The sequence below is a fragment of the Scomber scombrus genome, chromosome 1 (assembly GCF_963691925.1).
Source record: "Scomber scombrus chromosome 1, fScoSco1.1, whole genome shotgun sequence".
NCBI classification, from domain to species: domain Eukaryota; kingdom Metazoa; phylum Chordata; class Actinopteri; order Scombriformes; family Scombridae; genus Scomber; species Scomber scombrus.
Window position 1 is genome coordinate 18870299 of NC_084970.1, and position 27822 is coordinate 18898120.

The 27822-nt window shown below is 39.1% G+C and overlaps 1 protein-coding gene across 1 annotated transcript; it reads right to left on the reverse strand.

Annotated features, from left to right (window-relative positions):
* Positions 1-55: 55 nt before the first annotated feature.
* On the reverse strand, positions 56-27822 carry nedd4a (NEDD4 E3 ubiquitin protein ligase a; the record flags this gene model as incomplete). Its single annotated transcript, XM_062422342.1, is given in 29 exon segments — positions 56-2431; positions 3525-3597; positions 3812-3908; positions 4021-4128; positions 4227-4286; positions 4370-4430; positions 4514-4587; positions 4685-4780; positions 4864-4934; positions 5072-5193; positions 5376-5605; positions 5776-5841; positions 6032-6090; positions 6181-6235; positions 6386-6463; positions 7519-7830; positions 8044-8163; positions 8420-8500; positions 8677-8841; positions 9419-9536; positions 9756-9919; positions 10548-10650; positions 10856-10917; positions 11267-11317; positions 23891-23944; positions 24093-24131; positions 24240-24318; positions 25711-25784; positions 27554-27822. Coding segments are annotated over 29 exon segments (2820 nt in total). The 3' UTR covers positions 56-2328.

The following is a 27822-nucleotide window of genomic DNA, read 5'->3' on the forward strand; positions in this document are numbered from 1 at the left end:
AAAACTGAATGCAACAAAATATGAAACAAAAGTTATTGATGAAGACACCAAACAATTGGTTTTTAAATGTCTTTATTTTTCAAATATATTTATATAGAATTTGGTGTAATATAGGTAATCAAATTGGGATTTAACAACTGCAGTTCATTCCAGCCTTTAAACTGTTATATGTTGCATGTATGGTTGTGTTGTAATGCACTTATAGGTGTCATAATTAACATTTTACAATAACAAAATTTGATATATCAGAAATTAAGCGTTGATCTATTAATTAATCTTCAATAGACAACGATACATATATAACAGTACTTCCATTTGGAAATCAGAACATCAATAAACACAATCAAATTCTACAATACATTACAAACAAAAGGCCTCTATATTCAGTTTTAAATATAAGTGAAAGAAGAGAATGTGCTTATTTTCAGCAATGTTCACATGTAAACATTTAAAACACGTGCACTTGAAGCAAGGGATCATTTTCTATAAGAGCAATTTAAGCAGTCTGCAGGTGACAGATCGGCAAAGATTCAGACAGTTCAGAAGTAAGACTTGTCGATATCAACAAAGTGCTTCACTTTATAAAAGCGTAAGTATAAAACTGTGTTGTTAGGAGAAATGAACCGGCCCACGACATCTTCCTTTGTCAACAACCTGTAAACATGGCAGGTAGTGTAAACACATGTTTTACCATTCAGAAAAGAATAAACGGTTATAAATCTACTGCTTGACAACAACAAAAAAGGTATTAAAAGTGATGACTCATTTTGAAAACAGAAAATAATTTGTACACAATTCTGACAACCAACAAAAACATTTTTAAAATTGCACTCTTAAAAATAGAGCACTGTGCTGCAGTTAGACACCCATGATGAGTAGAAGAAAACAAAAAATCACTCATTGACAAAAGGCAACGATTCATAATATTTCACATACTGTATGCAAACTGAACGATTGTGTACGCTACCGCCCAGAAGATATACATTTATCCATTCCTCTGATACATATACAGCTGATGTTAAACTTGAGTGGCTGCTGATCATAAATGAAACACAAAAAGGATGTAGAGTTGCACCAATAACCTTTTTTCTTTGCAGATTTAAAAACTTTGAGTTAACAGCTTTAACAATAAAGGCTTCATCATTTTGTAGAAGTTTTATTTTTATGTACATTATATCTATGCAAGAACTGAGAACCTCATGTTATGTCTCTCTCTCTATATATACACACAATGATGCATAGTATTTGAGCATAATCTAACACTGCATGTATTCTTTGCATCTGCGGAATACACAGATGTGAACTATAAATTAGTTTAGCCTTTTACTGGTCCTTGTACTTGTACATCACTACTATGATGATTAATTGACACATTGATACACTTGGTTTAAGTGTAGTCGTTCAAACTTGTACATTTTCTGCCTCTAATGCTTTTGAGGTGCATATATTTCCTGCATCAGTGTTTCTAATATACTGGAATGAAAAATGTAAAAGTATGTATAAAAGTTAAACAACAGTAAAATTTTGAGGAAAAAATAACCTTTCCATCAGTTTAATTTAGGTTGAATTACCAATTGTGTCATTTATGTTTTGCTGTTTTAAAAGTACTTTGGACTTGTTCAAGGAAAAAGGTTCAATTGGTTTCAATTTTAATTTTACATAATTAATGTTATTTGAATTGGTAAAAAAACGAGATTTGGGCAGTGATTCAAATATATGAAACCAGGCTATGACTGAACCACAGTGTGCTTGACTGTTCTGACCGATGGTGCACTCTTCACATCACTTACAAGCAGTGAAAGCACAAGTTTATGGATTTCCAAAGAGAAGAAACATGATTCATTTCCCACTAACATGAAGATAACATCACAACTTGATATGAGAAGCTTCTGAATTTCTTACTGTAATTCAGCCCAAATGAAACAAATGTTCTTTAATGTTAGATGTGTTTGTTATAACTTTCACATAAATGTCTGTAATATTGTAATTTCACAGAACTAAGTTCTACAAATATTCAGCATTTTAGCATAGTAAAAGAGAGTGAATACACTTTTGCGCAACTTACAATAAAGAATAAAATAAGAAGAAAACCTGATTTGTAAACTTTAGATCACTCAGAGTGATTAAACACCTCTGTCACTCCAGATTTAATTCCTTTGCCCCATGAGAGGACCAAAGTGAAGGTTGTGTGACTGTCCTTCATTTGTCACACAGCTGGCAGGTTAAGACCTGAGTTTTTTTCTCTCGTCAACTTCACCACATACATCACACTGCTCGGCTTTACTCCGACAGCAGTAATGTAAAATCAGCTCATTTACTGCAGAAGCATTAATCCACCCCGTCGAAGCCTTGTGCATTCTCAATGGCGATGTGAAGTTTCTCCCTCAGTTCTTCAAAGGACTCATAAGGAGGAAGGTCCAGTCGGTTGAAGCTTTGAGGAGATGAAAGTAAAGAGTCATGGTTATAAAAATCACGTCTAAGCAGGAGTCATAAAACACAACATACACCATCTTTTGACTTTTAGTGATTCATGTTTCTTGAATATTGAGATGTGACATTCAGCTTCATGGAAGAACATTTTCATATTCTCCTAAGACTCTTTTAAAACTTTTTTCTTGATGTTCCAAGTCGGATTCAGAGAAATCTCTTAACTGCCTGAATTTGCTATATTAGGCTCAATGTTCAAAGTTTTATTCACTAAAGTTACCTAAGAGTACAAACAAATTGAAAAACAAAAATGAAAACAGGAACCCACTTGCAAACAATGTGCCATAAGATCAGCAATGTGGCAGAAATAAATAAGGATCAGTTTAACATGAAGCTACACAAATGGCTTTCTAAAAGCTAAAGCAAAGTGGTGCATGATTGTAGGTGGTCAGTTGATGGGTCGCTGCAGATATTAGACGAGATAATATTGCTGTCAGAGTGAAATGTTTGCTGGCAACTATAAGTTGCTGCACCAAAATATGCCAATAGAAATAATAAAATATAAAGAAAAGTCAAGTAAATTGGCAGCCATGATGATAAAAATATATTGGGGGAATAGAATATTATTCATTCTGACATTATGATTCTTAGTCACACAAGTGTTTCTTCCTCTGTGATGAAAAGCAGACTGTCTGAATCAAATTTCGCTCGTACCTAGGTGCCGCCAATTTTCAAACTCACTTGTACCTGCCGGTGATTCTTGCATGAGGCCCATTTAGACAGATAAATGTCTTCAGGTCTCACATGGCAGAGTGTGAGCTGTTTGCATCCACTAGAGGGCTTCAACCCACTGTTATTATCTCAGAACATGAGAACTGAGCAACATGGCGATCAAAGCCAAATTAACATGAAAACATTAGTGAAGAAAACGTCTGCTCTCACGGGAAAACATAAGAAGCCAATTAGTAGCAAGGATTTTTTCCCCACAATCTCCTTTAGCCTTTAAATGTCGGCACACACTAAATATTCCAACACATTTCATAGTCGTCTAAATCACATCACTAATAACTGTGATAGATATTAAGAAAAGTGCTCACCATGTGTGGGCTCGTGGCAGTTTATCACGTGTTCCCCACTGCTCGATGGTGAACAGCTGCGGCCCGTTAGACCCTGAAAAATACCAGCGTCAAGCATCAGACAAACACATACAACTTCAATTAAACCTTAAAACTGTCCAATGCAGGCAGGTGTGTGCAGTATAGAGGGAAAAGATGTGATGCACCAAACTTAAAGAGACAAACTGAGTCCTGAGTGAACAACTTATCAGACATAACAATAAACACAAATCAGACACAGTGTCATTTAAAGACTTGTTTTATCTCACCATAGAGCTCAGCAAAGCCGTTCATTGGGACCCTGGATGTGCCTGTCACAAACTGCAAGAGCCGGATTCTCTTTTCTGCATCCATCACTAGCACGGCCTATAACAACACAGAGTAAACAAATAAATAACAAATACAAAGCTCTTCTTAAAGGAGAATATAATGTGCCACAACTCAGCTAATTGGCTCCAGGCATGGAAAGTTGACTTACTTTCCAAAACCACTGGATAACTACGTGGTTGGCGCAGTAGCTGTTCTTGTACTTGGTGTTCTCTCTCCAGTCGTTCACATCCACATCTCCCAGACCACACATGAGCAGCTGGTAAAGAAAAGAAAAAAAGGTCAGGTAGATACATTTTTCATCTGTCTGGAATGAATGTGACAGATTTCAGGACTTTGAACGGACTGAAAACTCACCTCAAGCTCATTCTCATCAAAGATCTTAATCAGATCTTGTGGTATCAGCTCAAAGAATCCCTATAACATAAAAATACATCAGATTTGAATTCATACTTTAAAAAGTTCAATCATGGTACTGATCTATTAAAGACAGTTATTACCTCCTTGAAGGCAGTCATCTGCTTCTGTATCCTGTTCACAAACCGCCATTGCATCACCAGACTGGCACAAAACAGCAGATTAGCATCACAACATAATTTACACTTTAGAGGTTTAACTTTAAGAAAAGAGCACTGTTTCCTTACTGGATGTATTCCTTCTTGTTTTCATTAGTGACGATAATATCTGCACCACCCGGCTTCAGTTCATGCTGGTGAGTCTAAACAGGAATGACGGGAAATCTCACATGATTTAAACTGAAAACCAACTATCATGAACTTAAAGGTGCCAAGGCAAAGAAAAGCTATTGAACAAACCTGTCCAAACAGCTCTTCATCGATGGTGAATCGCAAATCCAAGTCTGTTGGGTCGTTCTCCAAAATCCACATCAATGAGTTGAAATATTCACTGTCCTAAAAAGACAACAAATGCTGTTTGAAGATCCCGATTCAAGGTGTTCACTTGAGCATTGGCAGTGGAATAATGTGACACTCACAACAGACTCCATGTCTTGGAGAGTGATTGGCTTCTGCAGCATCATCTTGTAGAAAGGCCGAATGAAGAAAGCTTTGAAGATCAAACAAAGATGTCAGAATCTATAAAATCCCTCAGTTTGATCTAATCCTTTAAAAATATATAGAATATGAGCTATTATGACTACTATAAATATTTTTTCATGATGCGTACAATGAAGAAACACTCACCATCAAGCAGTTTTCCGTGATACACGGCCATGCCCGCCACACGGCCGATGAACTTGAAGTAGGACAGGTGGTCCTCATTACATAAACCTGAGTTAGGGTTGATCTGCAGAGTGTAGTTGTCCCTGAAAGACAAAACAGATCATGAATGTATTTTTACCGCAGGATAAATCATGCACCTGTACATGTTCTAAATTTGAAAGGGGTGTCAAAAAGAGGAAGTGGAACACCTGCTGTGTTTATCTATACTAATTTACACACACTTCTGATCTCATGACTTCTGTTTGCAAACAGTGTTTGGACTCACGTGGCAGAGTACTCGAACAGCCCGTAGTACGGGTTAAACATCTCCTTGGACATGAGGAAGAACCACTCCCTCGCCACACCTCCGTAGTCCAGTCCTTTCTCTCCCTCAAACTCCACCCACAGTCGTGCCTTCAGCAGGTCCGCTTTCTTAACCGATAGGATGCGTCGGTACGAGTCCTCCAGCACCGCGTTTCGTCTCATCTTCATTTCAAAGCGGTTTGGGATGTCAGCCTGCATTTGAAATATAAGAAGAAAGTTTATAATCACCTCCAAGTGAAATTAACGCGGCATATTTGAAACTGAAAACTGACATTAAGAGGAAGGACAACACTTCATATGCCAGTTCCAGTTCCAGTTTCGTAAGTCAGTAGCAGCATTAGTTATCATTTAAAGACACTCACCGGTTTCTTCATCTTCTTGCGGAAGTAGTCATACTTCTGTTTATAATCTCTGGAATAAGGCACTGCCTATAAAATATAAATGAAAATATAAAAGGACAGTGTTCAGTGACAAATCAATTGTGACCTTATGACCTACATTGTGGTCAATGATACATATTTACAGGAAACCTATGATCTATAAATAGAGATTTTATGGTATGACATTATTAATATCACATTACAGAGCAATAATCTGTTAAATATAATCTATACTCACTGGTCCAGTTATAGCTGAGTTCTGTAATCTGGGATCATCCCATTGTGTGGTCCTGGTGTCTGTGAAATACAACATAACATAAACCATGAGTTCATAAAGAAATGCGCCCTTCCATCACACGTGTTCTTAGTGTTAGATATCGTACGCACTGTGATCTATGTAGAATATCCTCCCGTCAGTGTGGACCCTCTCCTCCCAGCCAGGCTGCAGAAAAACAAACAGCTCTCATATTTCACTTCAACACAGAGCAATTAAAGTATCATCTATTATTTTTTGCCTGAGCTCTAAAGCTTAATGTTGCTCAATGCCTTTCAATTGATTTGTTCACTGATTTTCTGTAGCTGATGAGCTTACGGGCAGCGGGCCGAGGTCAGATGGGTCAAGCGAAGGTCTCCTCCTCATTTGCACAGGAATCTTTAGCCTGGGGTCTTCCTGCTCCGAGGCAAACAAACAGGATGAGTTTCAGTCAAACAGGAAATGCTTACATAAGAAATAGTGGCAGAGCACTTACAGGCTGCTCTACTAGTTTTCATTGATAATAATCAGGAAAGTTTCACAAAGAAAAATATATAGATTTACAAGATTTTAAAGATCTTTAAAGAGAAAAAAATCATTTCTAAAAATACTGGAGACAATCATTTATTATTATTATTATTATTCCATAAATTAATGGACATCAGAGCCCATAAGGGGCTATAGAGAGATTAAATGGATTGTGCTTTTAATTTAATATTTTGTGTGCTTGATTTAATAATTTGTGCTTTCTATTTAACAGACTTCACCCTCGTACCATTCTCTCATCCTGCAAACACCCTCACTCGGGATCACTTTGATTTAATAAAGTTTTAAATTGATATGTGGATGTATCTCAGGTTTTGGCTTGTAGGCACAACACTTTGTTATATCTGAGATTAATGAAATGTATTCAGCGGAATAACAGACTTTTGTATTGCAAAATTTCATTTTCCTGATGACGCCGCAATCATGAGCACAAATTAGTTTTTACATTTTTGAAAATGTTACTTTTAGGTGTGTTTTTCTGCTACGGTCAACTCAACACGTTGCTTCCCTAATGCCACTGAATGATTTATCAAATTAAGAACAAGTTTCTAGAAGATCTGGGAACCATTACATTATTTTTTCAGATACTGTAAAATGATCCTTGTGCTCTTCCCCTATTTGTTGTGGTTGTGCAGCCATTTTAGTTGAGTTGGGTGTAGGTTCAATTCTTTATCCTGGTCTGTAAAGTGATTATAAATACATTTATAAAATTATAAATATTGCAAATTCAATATTTAATATTATAAATACTACAAATGACTATAAAATGTGGTCCTTTCTTGTGGAAAACAAATGACTATTTCTGGAGAACTGGAGGTCTGCTGAGTCAGCCTTTAGTGAACGTTTGAGGAACAACATCTCCTAATGGTTGCCCCTTAGAGGTACAGTAAAGGTAAACCTTAAGACCTTCTTTGCTGGTTGCTCACCCATGTAGTAGTCTTTGTGTTGTGGTCGATGAAAAAGGGTCTTCCATTGGGAGCACTGCGGACCTCCCAACCAGCCGGCAAGAAGCCAGACTCATACGTGGCCTCCGGACTCGGGGTGTGCTGAGGAGACTCCTCGGGGGACATAGGTGGTAGGGATGGTGTGGGGCTCTGGGGTATACTAGCACTACTCTGTGCTGCTGCTGCTGCTGCTGCTGCTGCTGCTGCTGCTGCTGCTGCTGCTGATGCTGCTGATGCTGATGATGATGATGATGCTGATGATGCTGATGCTGCTGATGCCGCCTCTGAGGTTCTCTATTGGTCAAATCAAAATATAAGGAGGTATTGGTGAAAGACAACTGATTAAATATAGAATATAACTAGGTTTCCCATTCATAATAAAAAGGTAGGATAGAAAATTCTTAAAATGAACATATAATCTGAAGGAAATGTTCAAACTTCGAAGTGCCTGTAAACATATATTCTCCCCCTATCAATTTAAAAAAAAAAAAAAATCCCAATGTGTACCTGAACCAGGGGTCGTGTCCATGTAGTGGTTCGACTATTGTGGTTGACAAAGTAACGTCTTCCTTTACTGTCCCGCTTCTCCTCCCAGCCTGTAGGCAGCCCAGTAGAGGTTGGAAGCAGCTATTGAATGCCATAAAAATAAAATACAGTGATCCATACTGAAAACACTGAATTCATTAAGTAATACAATATCCAAAAAAGAAATACAAAACCTTCCTAAAACTACCTCCTGACTACAAGAAGCTGGCAGACACTGTGATAAAGTAGTTATCTGTGAATCACTGACAGCTCTGTACTGTAACAGCAACATTTTGATTTGAGATAGGGCTTGTAAAAACTAGAAGGGAGTGATTTCAACAGTGACTCAAAAACTCACCACTGGATTAACAGGATGTTCCTCTCCTGTTGAAGCCTGGGCACTTCCTCTGAGACTGGAATGACTTGAACTAGCGTGATCCTGCAGCAGAGGGGAAGGATGTCAAACACGGATCACTTGGCCATTAACGTGTATATATTCTCCACCTCTCTTCCTCTCTCACAGAAAGCTTATGGTTCATATTAATCTCATCACGAGTCTCTCCAGCTCGTACTCTCTGTAACAAGAACCTCATGTTGCACAAAAAAATGACTCACCGTCTGGGAGATTCGCTGCTCGCCAGCTGTGGCCCCTGTAATGTGAATGCTTCTCAGATCGTCACAGAACGAGTGGAACTCCAAAGGCATGTGAGGTGGAGGTGTTGCGATCTGGTTGTTGCTGTGATACAAGGTGGACTCGTCCTCTGTAATAATCTCCCAGCTCTAGAAGATGAGACAGAGGAGGACACTCATCAAGTGCACACCATGAGGGACGGATCCAAGGTCAGATGTAACAACAGCTGTGCCAAAGTACTCCGTTTAAATATATGATGTAAGCCACTGTGAGTTCTGTATAGTAAACATAAGAGTTAGTTTATGGTTATTAGAAGTGGATTCACCTATCCACTGAACATACTGTAGCTGTCCAACTGCAGGACTGAACCTGTACAACCAAATTCAATTTGTGGGCAAACATAGTAACAATTAAACTGATCAAAATATAATCCAAGAACACATCCCTCCCTCACCACTTCACCTAAAAACATTTTAAAAACCTGTTGTAGAAGGACTGTGTCATACTCCTAAATGTCCATATGAAATATTGAATCTGGGCCTCATACATGTGCTTGTCGTCATCTGAAAACATCTTCATTCAGGGATATACAAAATTTCCTGTTTTGTTTCTCTGAGCAGGATGGAAAAACCCAGGAAATTCTGAACAGAACTCAGCAAAGCAGAACAAGCATTGAATAGTAAAAGGGCATGCAAATGCATATTCAAATAGGTAAAAACAAAATACCTCGGGAGATTCTCGTGTTGTGTTGTCTTCGTGGTCTGAGATCTGTCTGCGTGTAATAAAAGCGTGCTCCCCCTCAGTGTTACAGTTCTGTGTTCTTTGGGTCGCCACATCACAGTCCCTGTTTAGGACACACACACACACACACACACACACACACACACACACACACACACACACACACACACACACACACACACACACACACACACACACACACACACACACACACACACACACACACACACACACACACACACACACACACAATTCAGTACTGCACCATCTAACAGATGTAAAGTAAAGTAATGAAACTAAGCTTGTCAGGGAGCAGTCTTACTGGATTGTGGGTCGGTGCCACTGTGTGGTTCTGCTCTCATGGTTGACATAGTAAGTTCTTCCCAGGTTGTCCTGCCGCTCCTCCCAGCCAGGGGGCAGAGCAGGCAGCAGCTGGCTTTGCCTGGGACCTGACATGTCCTGCGATTCCAGAAACTCCCAACCAGGCTGCACAACAACAACAACAACAACAACGACGACAAAGTATTTTACAAAGGCAAGGGACACAGAGTGGAACAAATACAACCTGGATGTGGTTATTTTTAAGCCAAAACTTCAGAAGACAATCCATGCTCCATAAACACTCATATTACTGCTATAACTCAACATATTCTGAACTGTCTATAGTGAGAACAAATAACAAAACCTGGATTAGACATGCCTACATTTGACGTCCAAATAATCCATACGCACTATGAATGTTTTTTCTGTTCTGTTCAGTAGAAAAAGAGAGTTGTATTAATTTATTTCTAATCAATAAGAAAAAACTCAGAATCTGTTGTATTTTTGGCTCGTAGAGGCTGAAAAAAAAGCTTATCTGAGGCCCTCAAACCAGCTGAAACTGGCTTTAGACAGCCGAGGAAAAAACACATGGTATTATGAATAAGACAGAAAGATTAGTGAATGCACAAATTAAACACAGGCTGTCCCAGTAGCCCACTGGTTAAAACACATAACAATAATGTCTGCTTTTTGATTACAGCTGTGGACCTTTGTTTTGCTTATCCTTCTTTCCACTATTGAATAAAGGCCAAAAATGCCAACAAAATTTGAATCATGAAAGATAAAGACTTACATCCATATCCTCAGTCTGATCTGCTGTTTCCTCCTCTGAACCAGGGTTTTTTGGCAGGTAGGTCATTTTGAGACGCAGATGACCCTTAACTCTGGACTTGTGGCTGCGTGTGAATGTCAAACAAAACAAAAAGGTTTTATAGTCGAAAGAAATAAACATTGTCACCAATGTTTAAAAAGTGTGTCTACGTGTTTATTTATTTTGTATATTTATTTTCTCCTGTTAAAAAAAAGGTGTCAACATAATATAAAAATGGAATGTAAAACAGGGCAAAGACAAAAATTGAAAAACCATGAAATCATGCCAACCTTCGTGGGTGAAGCAGAAAATCCTTGAATGTGTATGGCCTTTCTGTGTTAGGATTTTCTGTCTGAGACAAAAAAACAAAACAATAAAAGGAAATCTTTAATTCTTCAAAAAGGTTTACAGTTGCTGCCACTGTATCACAACACAATATATTTAAAGATACTATTACATGAAATGATGGTGACCATGTACCATGAGGGCAAATTTGCAGGTGTCGTATTTATTATAAAACAAAAGCAGGAACGTAACATAAACATGACGGACTGTGTTTCCATAACTATAGACAACGATGTGGAACAGACACGGGTGAGATTGAGGTCAAATGCGTGTACAGTAAATGCCATGGCAAAAGAAATTGCATTCAAATGACTGTATATAAAGTAATATACAACAGAAAACCACCAAGGACTCACCGGTATCTGATTTAAGGGAACATCCACCTGTCCAAGAAAGTCATCACGTGTCTGACAGGAAGGGAGAGAGGGAGTCATACACAGATGTCAGGATCATGACAATATGATCTCCTACACACACACACACACACACACACACACACACACACACACACACACACACACACACACACACACACACACACACACACACACACACACACACACACACACACACACACACACACACACACACACACACACACACATATATATTATGGATAGAGAAGACCAGCCCAGACATGTTCTGTTATGCAGCCATCTTGGGAGTAATAAGAACCACTATAAATTCCCTAATAGGAATACACCGGTTGTCTGTTTAACTTACTGTTATTTTTAGCTGCATTTTGTCTCCTGTCATATTTCGATTGTTGCATTTTTCCTGTTTAAATCATGTAGCACACCTACTTTATCACAGGCCAGTTCCTTTGACAATTTATTGGATCTTTAATCATCAGATTAAACAGAAAGTATCTCTTATCCTGAATAAACCAAACAGCACAAACGCTGCTCTACTTTCCAAGTCATTTGACTTGATCTGTTTTTGTATATATTTAGTATGTAGCCTAGATAGGAATGTGTTTATCAGCCTACAATGAATGGCTGCGCTGTGTTATTGCTAGACTTGGATAATGTAGCGTTTGTCAGATAAAGTGTCTTTGCTTTGAACACAATTCACTGGATGCCTTTATTGAAGCCATTACAGTCTCAAAGGCAAACACGCCGCACTGAGGGAGTTAGTCAGTTTGTGACCAAATTAACACGCCCGGCAGGTCAAACTGTCTAACAGCGGTAAAGAGTGTTTACGTGAACAAATATAGATGGAGGCCTCCTTCGTCCTGACCTTGCACTTCTCATAGTTCAGCCAAGAACAGCAGAGAGAGAAACTCTACATGTTCACCAGCAGTGACAACAACTTTACATTACATCCTCATGTGTATTATAGTTATTTTCCCTACATGTGTATTACATTTACAAAGATTCCCTATTTTAATTGAGGTTTTTAACCATAAACATGTAAAGTTTTCTAGATTTCACATTCAGTATTGCTAATCATGAAATACTTCATTGATCAAAGCCTAAAAAGACACAAGTAAACTAGTGAAGACACACAAATATTGTGACAAATTGTAATTTGTATAGCACCTTTCATACAAGAAGTGCAGCTCAAAGTGCTTTACAACAAAAGAAATCACAGTGCTTCACATGAAAAAAAAAAAGAAAAAAGAATGATAAAATGAACATAAAAACATGTAAATGTGCATAAGATGGAAAATAAAACCAACTCCACAACAATAATAATAATACTAATGATAATGATAAGAAAAATTGGAAATAGAATACATATGGGTACTTCAGTGGTGGTAAGCGAAAACTAAAGATACTAAAAATACTAAATACTAAAATACTAAAGTATTTCACCATGTGTACACAATCTATAATTTGGCTCTCGGTCTCTGAAGCAATAAGCAGAACCTCCCTTTTCCCAGCAGACACAGACTCACCACTGGTCTTGATTAACTGAAATAAGCCTCTTTCAGCTTAACGCAAGAACGTCCTCCCACAGGTTTAACCCAAATGTCAGAAAATAAAAATGCCAAAATACTATTTCTCAAATCCTTAGGTGATGTTTTCAAATTGTTCCAGACAAAAACTGGAACAAAAGGCCTGTATGGTATTTTTAATTGAAAAATAATATCATTACTTTTTTTTGTCGAGCTGTCTTGCATTTTTAGAAAGCTGTTTAAGTGGGTTCGTATTTATTTACACGCTGCAGTCCACAGGATATTATGAACGTTTGTGTGGTAGCAGCAATTCGTTTGTGTGTCTTTTGTTTGTGTGTCTTTTGTCTTCTGTTTACATACAGCGCCTACGAGAGCAAGTTTACTGGAGATTTACTGGAATGTACAAGTTTATACAATACATAGTTTTTATACAGTACAATGAACCCTCTCTTTGTCCCACTTGTATTTACATTGTCCACTGCTAATGTGAACTGAGAGGAGACTAAAGTATGAAGTTATGAATAAATGTCATTATAACTGATGGACATTTTTAAACTTGAGCGTCCTGTCCCACATACATATACATGTCTGCAAGCTAAATCTGATGCTGTATTGACTCTCAGACATCTGTAGATCTAATAAGTCAAGTGTACATCATGGAGCTGAAGTGTAGTGTATAGTAGTGTATAACTCGGGATTACTGCACTTTCTGTTTACAGGCTCTGCAGGTTGTATTTTTATATCCTTGATCCTTGATTAATTCATATCTACTTACAACATCTACAATAAGTACATTTTAGTGTAACATTCAAATGTATGCAATCAACCTTCACCGAAATCCCACCTCCGTTAAATCTAAAATTACAGTATATTTAAGTTTAGACTTCCAGAGCATGTCATCCACTATTTCAGTATCTCCCAGAAGTCTATGCAACAATAAATATCACTATATGCTGCTGCCCTTCATGACTTTACTGCTCAGATGATCAGAGGCACAGCTATATGCACACTCACAGACCAATTAGACAACTGTTCCTTCCGTCAAGGAAAAGCTCCGCTCAGCATTTCATAAACACTGATGTGTACACTATTACATATTAAAAAGTGAAGCAGGTCACCTCTATATGTGTAGCAAACAGAATACACAACAGTATCTTCCCAACGTTACTGAGTGAAGGGTGAGGAGAGGCCAAGCTTGGCAAAGAGGAAGTAGAAGTCAGACACATATGAAAAACACCAATGAAAAATCTGCCTGTGATGAAACGATAACAGAGACTCACAGTAAATGCAACTCATTTTGGCATGTGGCGTTACGCAGTGCTGACCACATCCTGTATGAGGCTGTGATAAGCCGCTAAAGACACACCTTTAGGTTTCTGTGGCGCAAGCTCAGTCATGTCTGTCCGTAACTACTTTTGACAGGTGGACAGCAGCTTGTGAAACCTAAACTTCTGAACAGCTACACAGCTAATGTTATTGGAGCGAGAAAACGATCTCTGAAGATGAACCATTCCCGATCAGGAGTCCACACATCTGAGAAACAATTACTTAAAGTACGTTTACACATACATTATAAGACACTCAGGGAGCAAAAAAAAGATTGCAGAAACGTTGCTTGATTGTTTGTAAAATGATTTGGGAAGTTCTTGTCTTCCAAACCTGAAACCATCGTCACTGTAAGAGAGTCTGATGGTCTGCATTATTCATTTGTTACATTGCTAGAGAACCAAGACATATTTATTTATAACTGCTAAAGAAAGAAAGAGTGTGTATAGTTTCCTAACTGCAGGCTATATTACAGTTGTTAAACTGTTTAAGGCCTGAGAGTTGAGCACAGAGGAGGGGATGGGGTTGGGAGATTTGCTGGGCTCTTTTCATAGTAGGCAAGTGATTTCTCAAAACCACATGTTATCACTTCTGAAGGAATCTGGAAGACTTCCAGCTTGAAGTAGGAAATGAAGCCATCCACCCCCACCACAAACACTGTGGCAGCTGCACAAAACTAGTTAGCCTATCAAATTCAGACGGCCCATAATGGACTGCAGGTCAAGTTCACTGAGAGAGGTGAAAAGGTTTTGGCTTGGACATCTTGGTTCTTCTTATCATGCTAATTTATGCTCATTCAATCAAGTTACGACATGTGACTGTTTATAACACAGGAAAGATTTCTGATTCATGTTTTTCACTTTGCTTGTGTAATGTGGTCACACCTGGTTGATCATTGACTCATGAGATGAGGTATATGGAGCTATGACTGCACTGCTGATAAGAACAGTGGACCTGAAATTTCCATGAAAATGTCTTCTGTGGATTTTTCCCAGCCAGCGACATCAAAAGGTTTCACAGTTTCTCCTTTGCTTGTGAAGCTGGATTTTAAAAGGGTCGTTAGTGAAATAAATACATGACGTAACATTTTCCTTATATACCGAAGGTTTAGTTTTTTTCCAAAACTTACAGATGTTTTTCTTTTCGTTTTTTTCGTATTAATATATCAAACATATTAAAACACTGTAGTTGCAGCCTGAGGTGACCCTTTTTTACCTCTGCTCTAAAGTGAAGGTCACCTTTGAGTGCAAAGCTCATATAAACAAATTTAGTCAATAAAAATCAATATTAAAAAAAACATTTCAACATATATATAATTTTTTTTTTTTAACATAGTTCTGAATGATCTGAAATAGGATTCACTTTTTGTATTGAAGTTGACTCCTTCGTCACCTGATTTTTACACAGCGTGAATCACTTTGTTGTGGCTCAGCTGTGGGTCAGAAAAGGCAAACGTGTGCAATGTATGATGCAGAGAAGCAGATGTGTGATGTGACACCTGACTAAATGTGCATGAAGGACTCCAAACATCAAAGCGAAAGTGTGCATAATTTAGACTTACAAAAGCAAATTTAGGTCTTTTAAAGTAGATGCACTTGCTAATTACTGGCGGAGATTCTCTTACTTGACAACCTGCTAAATGCAGTGGGGGGAGGCTGACACCTGATACTTCACAAACACTGCCTAGCAGGCAAGGGGGACCCACAGGGAAGGGAACACACCATCCTTTTCCTGGGAATGGCTCACGCTCCCATCCTGCCTACATTACATTACCCCCCACCATTGCACAGACACACACACACCATGTCCACAGATGGCTGGCATGACTGTGCGCCGCTCTAGTGTCATGCTGTTAAATTTGAATCCACGGGACTGGGCAGTGCTAGAGACCACCAGACTATCTGGAGTCAGGGGGAATATTTCAGAGGCACTTTATTTATATCAGCAAGGGGCACTGCTTTTCCCACCACTAAAATTAGCTCGGGGTAAATACTTAAGACGATTACTCATAGCGTTAACAGAATAATAAAAATTAAGAACTATTCTAAAATCGAGCACATGTTCACATACTAGCAAACCTACACACAGAAAAGGTGAGAGCGGGGCAACTTTTCCTTCTCATTCACGATTTTCTTGTAAAATGATATTGAAATGGATTTACTGTAATGTAACTGAATACCGCTGAATGTTTGTCCACATTGGGCTTGTTAATTGCATGACTTAGCTCTAGCAATCTTCTCAGTTACTGAGTGTGGCTCTTACTTGTGGTGAAGCTAATGGCTGACCCTGAGTAAACAGCATTTTCAGGTTTTGAACAGTCATAGAAGTGATGGGGATCATAGCATATGTATTCCATATTGATAAATATATAGTAATGTATAGGTGTGAAAATTAATTATATTCAATAGTGAAAAATAGAAACCTAGACTGATATTCTTTCCACTATTAACAATAAGACCAATATACACAATTCAGCAGGAAGCCAACATTATTGAATTTCTTAATTGATGTCTGAATGTGAGTCAAATGTCAATCTCATTCTGTACACGGTAGCAGAAGTCAAAGTGGTGTCACTTGAACAGCCAAACTAAAGCAGTATGGAATCTACTCGAACCAGTTTAACAACATTACAGGTCACTGCATACTGCTCCTTTGAGGCTTCATACATGACACTCACCTTGGTGTTTTGACATGGGTTGTTTGGTGTATTAATCCCCTTGTGGCTCGTGTTTACATCAGAGCTAGGCAACTTAGCTGGGCAGCCAGGAGAAAGATGAATGTGCACATGTGGAGAGCAAGGACTGGTGAGTTTTGGATTCGAGACGTGACATGAAATTCCAGTGTTTGGGTAGGGCACCTCCAGGGAAAAGCTCCTTTGTATGGCGCGATGACAATGGTTTTCCTCAGGCCTTTCCTGACCTTTTCCTAATGAACAAACTTTTTTCTCTGCTGGTTTAGCTGAGGAGAACAAACAAGCAGAGGTACTACGATACAGTTTTTTGCAAGGGTGATGTTCACCCTCAGGATGCTCAGCTGGGTGAGGAGCCTCAGGATATTCCACATTGACTGTAGTCATAGATGTAGCTCCTTTCCCAGATGTAATTGGTCTCTGGTGGGCAAAGTGCAGCAGCACACTGCTAGAGTGATGATTTAATCTGTCTTGTGTTAATGACTGTTCCATCACTTTACTCCTGTCCTCTATCTGGCATTTTGGTTCATCCTGTAAAGGAATATTAAATTGTACCATGTGTTTGGTGTCCCTAAACTCGGCTGAGCAACTTCCTTTTGGGAATCGATGGCCACTTACTGCCGTGGTGGTGGACCCTTTACAAGTCATTTCTTCATCATCCTGTGAAAATTCACCAGCAGATGTCTGAAGGCATGTCTGAAGAGATGGCTGATGAGAGCCCCTTGCTGGTGGGAGAGCAGGTAGAGCCACTGGACTGACCGGTGAAGCAGGTGGAGTGCTGCAGGGGCTCTTTGGAAATATCACCAAGGAAGAGCAGCGTCTCAACGGGACCTTGGACTTGCAGCATGGTAGACTCCTCTCTTGGGTGGTCCTGTGCTTTTCTGGACCCTCCGGCTCAAAGATGCTGTTGCTGCTACAGTAACCGGCATCGCTGGCCATGCTGCTGCTGCATGAGCCTCCGTCAGAGCCAGTACCCGTTCCTCCTTCACTACTCCCGGGGTCTCCATCCTCTATAGTGCCATCCAGCTCTCCGCTGGGCTTGCCACAGGGCTGCAGCGAGATCTGCAGAATGCTCTTTTTACTACATCCTCCAGTGTTAACCCTGGGTATGAATACTGAGGAGTAACGCTGTAAATTAGCATAGTCTGGTGACAGAGGAGTCACCTTCAAGTGGACAGAACTGTGCGCCAGACTCTCTGTGGGGCTTTGAGCTGACACACTGACTCCACTCTCCTCACCATGGCTTCTGAGGCTCTCTGACAGAGGGTCCGTGTTGCTTCTCCTTGACGCAAAATGCAAGCGGAGCCGACGTGCCATTCGTTTAACTCTCTAATCCCTGCTGTGCTGGCGAGGGCTGCATGATAAAACTTGCTGGTAGGAAAAAAGGAAAGCAAAGCAACTGCTCCGAGCTCTGCCCTGTGATCACAATCATTAGCGGCTGTACATTGCCAAAATAGCTCTGGTGACAACCTAAATTCCTCTCCAGGCTGATCTCAGCTTTTAGTCAGAGGAGGTCAGTGGTTCTGTTTGGAGACATGACCCAAACATACGACCTTTGAAACTAGAGCAATCCCAGAGGTTAGCCCCTTTAGGGACCTCAAACTCTATACGCAAAACAAAATGACACTAAAACTTAAAGGATCCACCGCTGACCTGCTTTATAACCTTAGCTTAGCTGCTAATTAACTGTACCTGAGTTCCTGTCAGATTCCGATCTAACAACCCGCGTCTTTTCCAACCGCCTCACTCCTGATCAACACTTTGGAAGAAAAAACAACATGGTAGCCCTCTACGGTGCATATTGGACTGAAGCTCCGTTACATCTGCCTCAGGCCACTTACTCAAGACTCTACTTCCTGCTGCAGCCACACTTCTAATGTTTCTGCTGCTCTGTGCCCCCACAAATATTTTTACCCACTGCTATTGAATTACAGGAAATCAAAGGGAATGACTTTCAATATAATTCTACTTAAAACTGAGCACTGGGTTGCAAAAATCACATAAAACACAACAGAACCACCATAGCTCTTGAAACTATGCAGGAAAGGGATTGTAAACTGCAAAAGTCATCAATCTGATTTAATACAAAAGCAAAACTTAAGTTATGTAATATATTAGCAGGTCCTTGTTTCTTTGCAAGCAAAGAAAAGCTAAAAAAAAAGTATCTGCAGCATATTATCTGCCTGCAGAAAATGCAAGAAGATAAAAGCCACGATTGCTTTGACAGCGACATGACACCTGTTACATGACACCTCATGTAACAGTCAGTGCTGGTCTGATTTCCTTACCACAACTGTTGACAGTCCTACTTATTAATAGCAGCCTATTGTGAGCCAGGCCGGCCTATTTCAGGGCATTACGCTAAAGCCAAATCGATTTTAGTTTAATGTGTAATAGTGAGAAGCACATCCAGGATAAAGACATGATTCAATACAGGATACTTCACCGCTGTAGTCAAACTCATTTTTAAAACATCTCTGACAGAAGCACCAGGAAACCTCGTGACTATTAATCACTCATCCAGCCAAAAGAGGGTTTATTTAATGGAGGTGCGCAGACCATGAGATAAGAGTGAATGACGTACACACATTCACACCTAGTCACATGATGTAAAAGGCCATTGATAAAGCCAAGCTACCTGTAGTAATCCACATGAATTTGGCAATAAATTCAACACTGTATCTGAGAAAAACTTTGGAAGGACAAAGTATATTTACCAAACTCTTCAGGGAACATGTGAGTGTCTTTAAAAACTGTGTCAGTGGGGTGTGGATAGAGCAGAGGCTGGACATTCACAGACAAAAGGTGGCTTATGTAAACCAGCAGGTGCAACTGCAATGAGTTAGGTTAATGAGTTTCTAAATGTATGCAGTAATATCACCTTTTCATGTTTGTGGAGAGGCAAAACACACCTGCTATACCTGCTGTTAATGGAGTAATCTGTGATATCAGGAAGAAAACAAAGAAACATCTTGAAAAAGAAAGAGGCCCATCAGAATTGATAGGGGCCTGTATCTGACAGTCAGTGCTCTGTGGATGATGAGTTTCCTGGCATATGTGTATAAATGTTTATGTAGCTCAACACCTGGGGAGTAACATCACAATGATTAAAGCCTGAAGTCATGTAGACCTATTTTAAAGTGAGAAATATCAGCCTGATCAATATCACCAGGACTTTCTGGTTGTCTGTGGACAGATCTTAACTCCACTTTTAGTTAATGTTACACTTTCCCTGAGACTCTTTAGCCTTTAACAGTCTATAAAAGCTTCCTGAATTCTTTCTGAATCTGTTTGTGTAGTCGGTTGCACAACAGCTCTTTCCCACTGTATCATTTTTTTCATGTATATTTATGAAGACAATCAATTGCAGAGGAGAAACCATGGCAACTTTCACATCTGGTGATGTCATGTACAAACACTTAATTCATGAAAGTGAGACAGAGCCTGCTGGACAGACATTTCCCAGCATTTTATATCTGAAAGGACACCAAACAAAGTATCAAATTATCCACTGGAGTCTGTGTGTGGGTGAGTGTTTCCAGCTGGTGGTGAAACAACGTGGAGCCGCTGAAAACAACAGCGCTGCTACATCACTGGGTCTCTGGTGGTGTCGCCTGAAGCACCCCTTCTCTCGCCTCATTCACTAAATGGCTTAACCTGCTCGGCAAGGAGCTTTAGTGCTGAACTAAGCAAAAATGACTCATACTTATTTCACACTCCAGCATTCACAATGTGACCGATTAGAGGCTGAAATGTTTATCACAATGCAAAATATCAAATATATATATATATTTATATATATATATATAATATAAGTTGTTTGACCCATAGTTATGCTAAACATTTAATGATGGTGGTGCTATTGGAAAAAGGTCTGAAACCAAAAGGGTTAGTCCACCCTGGAAGCATGAATGTCCATGTCATTATATAAATGCTTGAGACTAAGTTGGCCTGAGTGCAACAAAAGACAAAAGTGTCCAGAACCTCTGGCGGAAAAGAGTACAAGATGGGAATTTCATGGCAATCTGCCCATTACCCCTTCATGTTTCTGTGGTAAATGAGGAAACTCTGGCTTTAAGGTGGCGCTAAAGGAAAGACATGCAGGTCCCAGAAATATGAGGATTATTCCTGTTAGAGTCATGAATGTCAACAGAGTACTGATATTAGTTTGAGAGAAACACTGTCACGAAATACAATGTTGATCAGAAAACAATAAGGATCTCATAGCAGCACATACAGTAGGTGAAAGGTCAAGCTGGTGGGTAACAAAAGAAGTAAAGAGTCATCAGTGAGGAACAATAGGACACCATGACCAACAGACACAGTTTCATACACTCATCTGAGAGCAGGGCAAATATGAACAAGTTTCCTGCAGTCTCTGCCCAGTGCTCACTCACTAACACACACACACACACACACACACACACACACATATACACTCACTCTAACAGTTCAGACACGCCCTCCGAATTTCTAATCAAATCTATGTGCAGCATGACAAAGCAACCTAGAGTGAGTCACACCCAGGTTTGTTTTATCATGTGACTGTAAACCAGCGACGTAACAATACGTTCTGGAAAAATCCAACAAATAAAAAACAACAAACAGCGGAGGAAGAAGGAGGTTTTACAACAAACTAAAATCCTGGATTCAAGCTGCTGCTTTATTGTGACCTGCTGGGGGACCTTAGATGAAAATCAAATCCGAACCAAAGTTGTGCAACACATCAAACCACAACGAATGCTCAGTATCGAGAAGCTCCTTTACAGATCCACTATTATGAATATAAAATAAGAATATCAAAGGCAAATAAATGAAGCACTGCAAGACAATAATGTGAAAACAGCAGGGAGAGAGGGATAAAACAGATTCATTTGTACCATAGAGCAGTGTTAGTTCAGCGCAGTGATTTGTCACATACATTTGTACATAAATTACTGGATTAATTTAATTAACTGTTACAAATGGCTTTCTGGCACACAGCTGTGTAATGACTGTAATGACTTCTCTTCTGAGAATTGAATTTGCTGCTACTTGTCACATTCATTGATCGGCCTCTACCAGTAGGACAGGTTAGTGAATCAGGGTCTCGCCGTGGACACTGCTGGAGTTCAGGCAGGTATAAATGTGCCCAAACTCATTTATAGCTGCAATTCAGTAAGAATTAAGTAAGCAGTTACTTCAGTGCAGAGAATAACATCCCACTGTTGTTTCAATTAAATCTTTGTAGTTTTAAACACATTTCATGTATTCCTTTATACAGTTGGTGTGGAATATGGAGCCAAAATGTTGAGTGTAGACTACACCAGCTTCTTACATTAAAGTGTTATTTGCTCATATTCAAAGTTTATTCCCACTCCTCTGGAGGTGCTTGTAATGTTAAAAAAAGAGTTGACATTGACAATATGTAATTTATTCCCAATATGTCATCATATGCATGTACCCTTTAGAGGGTATACGGTAGAATAATAGTGTAGAAAACAGTGTGGTTTATAGGGTAGAAAAACAGTGAAAACAAAGTCTTGTTTTGTTTGGTCAACAGTCTAAAATCCAAAGATAATCTGTTTATTATTATGTATGACAAAGGGAAGCTTCATGGCCTTAAATTTTCCCTAACCCTGAGCTTTACAATCTGCACATACAACATCTTCTATCCTAAGACCCTCATGTCACATAAGGAAAAACTGCCTCCCCACAGCCCCAAAAAAGCCTGTAACTGGGGGAAAAAATGGAAGAAAGCAACAGAGGGATCCCACTTCCAGGATGGGCAGACAATGCGATAGATGTTCTGTGTAGCGAATACTCCAGATTACAGATTAATCAGCTAATTGTTGTAGATTTAGCTGAGGTGATATTTTGTAGGGTTAAAACCAGGATTCTGGAGCCGCTCATGTTGGCTAACGTCTTCGCTATGTTTACATTACATACAGAGAAAGCAATTAGCTGCAAGTCTCAGACAACAGTGGTGCTATCGTTGTGGTCTGACTTCTCAGGTGTCCCAGGACCTGCTGTGCATCACGTCAGCATGAAACTGGGTCAGCAGCTCAACCGATATGCTGTAACCTGTTTCTCCTAAAAGCTTTTACTGTGAATTCACCGTGTTATCAGTGAAAAGTAGCCACTGGCATCTAGTTATCTCTTAACTCACTCAACCAGCACACAACAACCCCTGATGCGTGTGTTTGTAACAGAAACTATTTAGCTACAGAACACCTCACAGAAAATCTCTATCCTCATGTGTAAGCTACAGGCAGCCAGATTTGCCCGTATTTACAGCTCTGAATAATTAGTTTTCCAATAATATCACATATGTCATGGCATGTCATGGCAAAATAAGGGCAGCTGTATTTTTGACAGACAGACAATGTACCCAACCTGCAGAAATATGACACATTCCCTCGTTTAGCACTAATTACGCTGTGTTAGTTAATAGGGAGGGGAATTATTTCTTTATTTTAAAATATTTGTTTACAACGCTGTTTTAAACTTTTAAATCTCTGTGAGACTATTTCCTTGCTTGGACATCTTTGGACCGTGTCCAACATGCTGGGTGTGTTGCACTATCAATTAAGACATTTCCCTCAATAGCGGAGAAGCTCTTAAAATTGATTTCCAATATTTGTCTCATTATCAGAGGTCTTTAAGAGGCCACAGAGCCAGCAGGCTTTGAAGTACATGACAGCATGAACCTATGATGTATCGTGTATGGCAGGTAAATGGATGCTAAGTATATAAAATGTGATGTGCACTAAAAGTTAAATGATATGTTTAAATGTACTGGAGGAATATGAAGATTTATATTTTCATTTCACATCAGGAAACACAGATCTACACTAGCTGTGAAGGAATTGAAGTATTCTACACACTGATGTATTCTTGAGTGGAGTCCGTCAAGTTTCACTCACTCACTCACGCTGCACTTTCTCAAAATCCCAACAGATTTAGTAGGAAAAAACGGCACAACGGCAATAAAAAAAAAAGATAAATAGCACATCCAGCTATAGCCAAAATGTTTCAGTCTGACAGACAACAAAGTAAAAGGTTAAAGATGTCTGAATGACCTACCAGACGGTTCTCATCAAACACCTCCAACAGCAGACGATGTTTCCTGGGATCAACCTGAAACATAAAACAGACTATAAACTCAAACATGTTGAACTACGGTGAGCATTTTATGGTTAAATTTTATAAAGTAAAAAATAAATGAATCCAGTTTCCTGTTCATGTGAAATAAAGAAAATGTCTATTTTAAAATGTTTACACTTACTCTGAAATAAAATTCTTCGCTCCATTTTGGGTCCAATGTCTTCAGGTTTCATAAGAAGGGAAAGAAAAAGAACGTCAAATATCAAGTATGAGTCAACAAATCATATACAGGTGTAACTGCAAACGTGCTGCATGTTCACTTTGTCACCTTCTTTATTGTTTTGGTCTGAAGACTTGTTATTTCTCCATTCACAGGGTCATAGAGGGACAGTCTTGTATACGGATCGCTGTTACACAAAAAAGGGAGACACATTTGGATTCAGCTCTGGGATAAACATCCATTTATGAAGATATACAGTTACCATCGACTTTCTGCTCTTATATTAGTGGTTCGTGTGGTCCTTCTACACTGAGCCTCTGCTTCTTTTCTAAATGGCAGCAAAACCATTACACTTAACATAATGGTTCTAGCTACTTTATGCTTGATTTAAAATTGGCTGTAATTGTTATTTCATAACACTTTGGGGCACTGTGAAATGCATTAAAACCACATTAATCAGTCAGATGACATTCACCAAATCATAATGCCACTTTATGCCCGCAGCAATGTTTTGTCATTGGTAATGTATTAAGTGAATGGTGTTATATTACAGTGATACAGAAAGTTTGGCATAACATGAAAGACTAAACATATAGTATGTAAGGCAGAAAAACAACCAACAAAACTGTCATTTCATTCATTCTTAGTTACTGTAAATGTTTTTTAAAAGTTACAAAAAGATTAATTTGAATATTAAATGTTTTTAAATTAAGAATGTTAAAGAACTCTCAAAGTAGACAGAATTGTTTAGGGGCTTTTTTTTTTTATTGTTAAAATTGCAGACTTTTCCCTACAAGATTAAATGATGTGTCGTCAAAACTAAGCAACACTCACTTCCACTTCCTGCTCTTAGAGTAATTTCCAGGAATTCAGAAGTCAGAACTGTTTCCACAGAAGAAAATACCAGTGAATAACATTTGACCTGATGGCTCTGAATTTGTTGATGCCTGTAAAGGATAGTTGTGCAATAATGCATTTTTTTTTTAATGTTTAAAGAATTTATCTTTTCTTTTAGATCATGAATGTTGCGAAAACTTTAAAATGTCACTGTGAGCCTTTACAGACCCAATAAACACATTATCAGGACCTGAGGTAAATCTGTGGTCTCTCTTTCGTGAGTAAAAGTGTCAGGGAAAGGTCACTGAAGTTACACAGGAAGATGATATCATACATTTTACGTGAAGTGCAAAGTGAAGCACGACGTGACCCATGACGTGTGAATTTGATTAAAATTACACTGAAAAGTACAACTAAAATGATCATGTGATTGTTGAAATTGATTATTAGTCAATTGACAGAAAATGACATAGTAATAAAAAGTGAAGTAGTATCAAGCAAAAATGCCTCCTCTGGTTCCAGCTTATCAAACGTGAGGATTTGCTGCTCTTCTATTTTATAAATAGCATGCTTGTAAATTAAATATCTTTGAGTCACTTTGGGATCTGGGTAATTGCAACAGACATTTCTTATTATTATCTGCTGTTTTATAAAATAATCAGTTCATCAAAACATATCTGAAACAAATTAACTACTTTTTAGTCGGGTCTCGAGTAAGTAGTGTTACATGTCAGCAACTTACCTGGCTCCAAGAATATCTTTTTTGGCCAACCCGATTCCAGCAACAACTTTTACTCTCAGGATTCTGGTTTCGACCTTAAATAACAAAATAACAAAACAACAAAACAGTCAATGAGTTTATAAATATATTAATGACATCTTTAAAAGTCTACCTGGGTAACTGATAGAGATTTAAAGACATAGATTGGAGTGTTACAGCAGCTAAATCACTCATACATTGCAGAGCAAACAACATAAAGATGCCTAGATAAGAAACTAAAATATGAAAACATTTATTCTTAACTGGAAACTGAACTAAAACTAAAAACTATGTTTGGAGGCAGCTGCGGCTCAGGAGGTAGAGCCGGTCATCCACTAATCAGAAAGACAGTGGTTTGTTCCCTGGTTCCTCCAGTTTGCATTTTGAAGTGTCCTTGGGCAAGATAATGAACCGCAAACTTTGAGTGTTTGTGTGATTGGGGGAGTGAGCACTACAAACACTGTAATGTGCTTTGGCTTTCGCCCCTGATGAGCAGGTTGGCATCCAGCAGCTCTGAGTGGTCGGTAGACTAGAAAAAGCACTATATCACTGTGGTCCATTTTCTATATAACTACTATACTCTAAATCAGAGGTTTTCATAGAGGGAGGAGAGCCTCTCCAGAGGGGCTCCAACCATTCAGGAAAAGCTCAGTGAATGGAAGTGAAAAAATATTACATTAGTCATTACATTATTTACTAAGAGGAGATCACACAAAATAGCCTAAATGTGTGTGATTTGTATAAAGACATAATTCAGAGGTACGGTAGTTTTGGGAAATGACTGTTTTCCCTACTTTCCCAGACTCAGAAACTAATAAATACTTTCAGACAGACTTTATGTATTTGATGTAGTCTGAAGTTATTGTCAAACAGCAATATCAGGCTATCTTGGCCCAATTGTTGACCGTCGGTGGGACCAAATAACAAAATCATGATCCGGAAGGCATCCAAGAACTGAGCAGGTAATGGGGGGAACTTCACCTGAGGAGAAGCCCACTGTCTCAGACTTTGAAAACCCCCAGCACTATATATTTACAATAACTGTGCTTTGTAATGAGCTTTGTGTGCATAGATAGACAGATAGATAGATAGATAGATAGATAGATAGATAGATAGATAGATAGATAGATAGATAGATAGAAACAGTGATTGTAGATCAAATACACGTACAGTTAAAGGTTAATGGTTAGTGCATGTCTCTTATATACGTGTATGTGGTATTGTTATTGAGTTTTTCACATTCATCTGTGTCCGCCCCTCCACTACAATCACTGCTGTTTACTGTCAAGTATGATGTCACATCCTGACAATACTTGGCGCTTTTTGTACATTTCCCACCACAGCCCCGCACTCAATATACTTTCCCCTTGCAGTCAAGTGAATCATTAAAAAAGATTTCGCAATCAATCAGTCTTGCTGGGCGTAAAAAAAGTCACTAGAGCAGGGCCTTGTCACAACATTACACCTTGTCTGACAGCCAACAGTGAGGCGTTTACGGCTGTGGAGCCTGTTGGTTTCCTGCCTGACAAAAAGTCTCCACATATAGCTCTCTAATTGGAATAAGTCGTGATAGCATTAGCTGGGAAGTAGAGGGTGCTCAGTTATATCGATTTCTCTATCAATGAGTGACACATTTGAGCCCTAAACTAAAAGGCAAACACCGCAGTTAAGTTAGGTAAGTTAGTGAGTTAGCTCGCTAAGCTAGTTGCCATGACACTCCTGTTGATGGCAGGCAGCGTTAACTAGTTAGCCCGATGCTAACCACACGATCACATGAGCAGGCTAATTAACAGATGGACAAATACCACAGGAGAGTTAAGTTTACCTCATCTACCTGAAGTCCTCGGATCTGTGGAGAAAGTGCAGCCATAATCTCCTCACCCTCCTACCTCCTCCCAGGGAGCGACAACAAGAAGGAGAAGAAGAAGAAGACAGATATCCAAACAAACACTTGAGACTGTGATGGTGTTTGAGTTACCACTCTGCCGTCTATTATTCTCCTCTCCGTGTTTACGCTGGCAACGCTAGACACCGTGAAACTGACCTGGTGGTTATCTGTGACACCGTCGTCACTCACTCTATCCATCCTCCTCC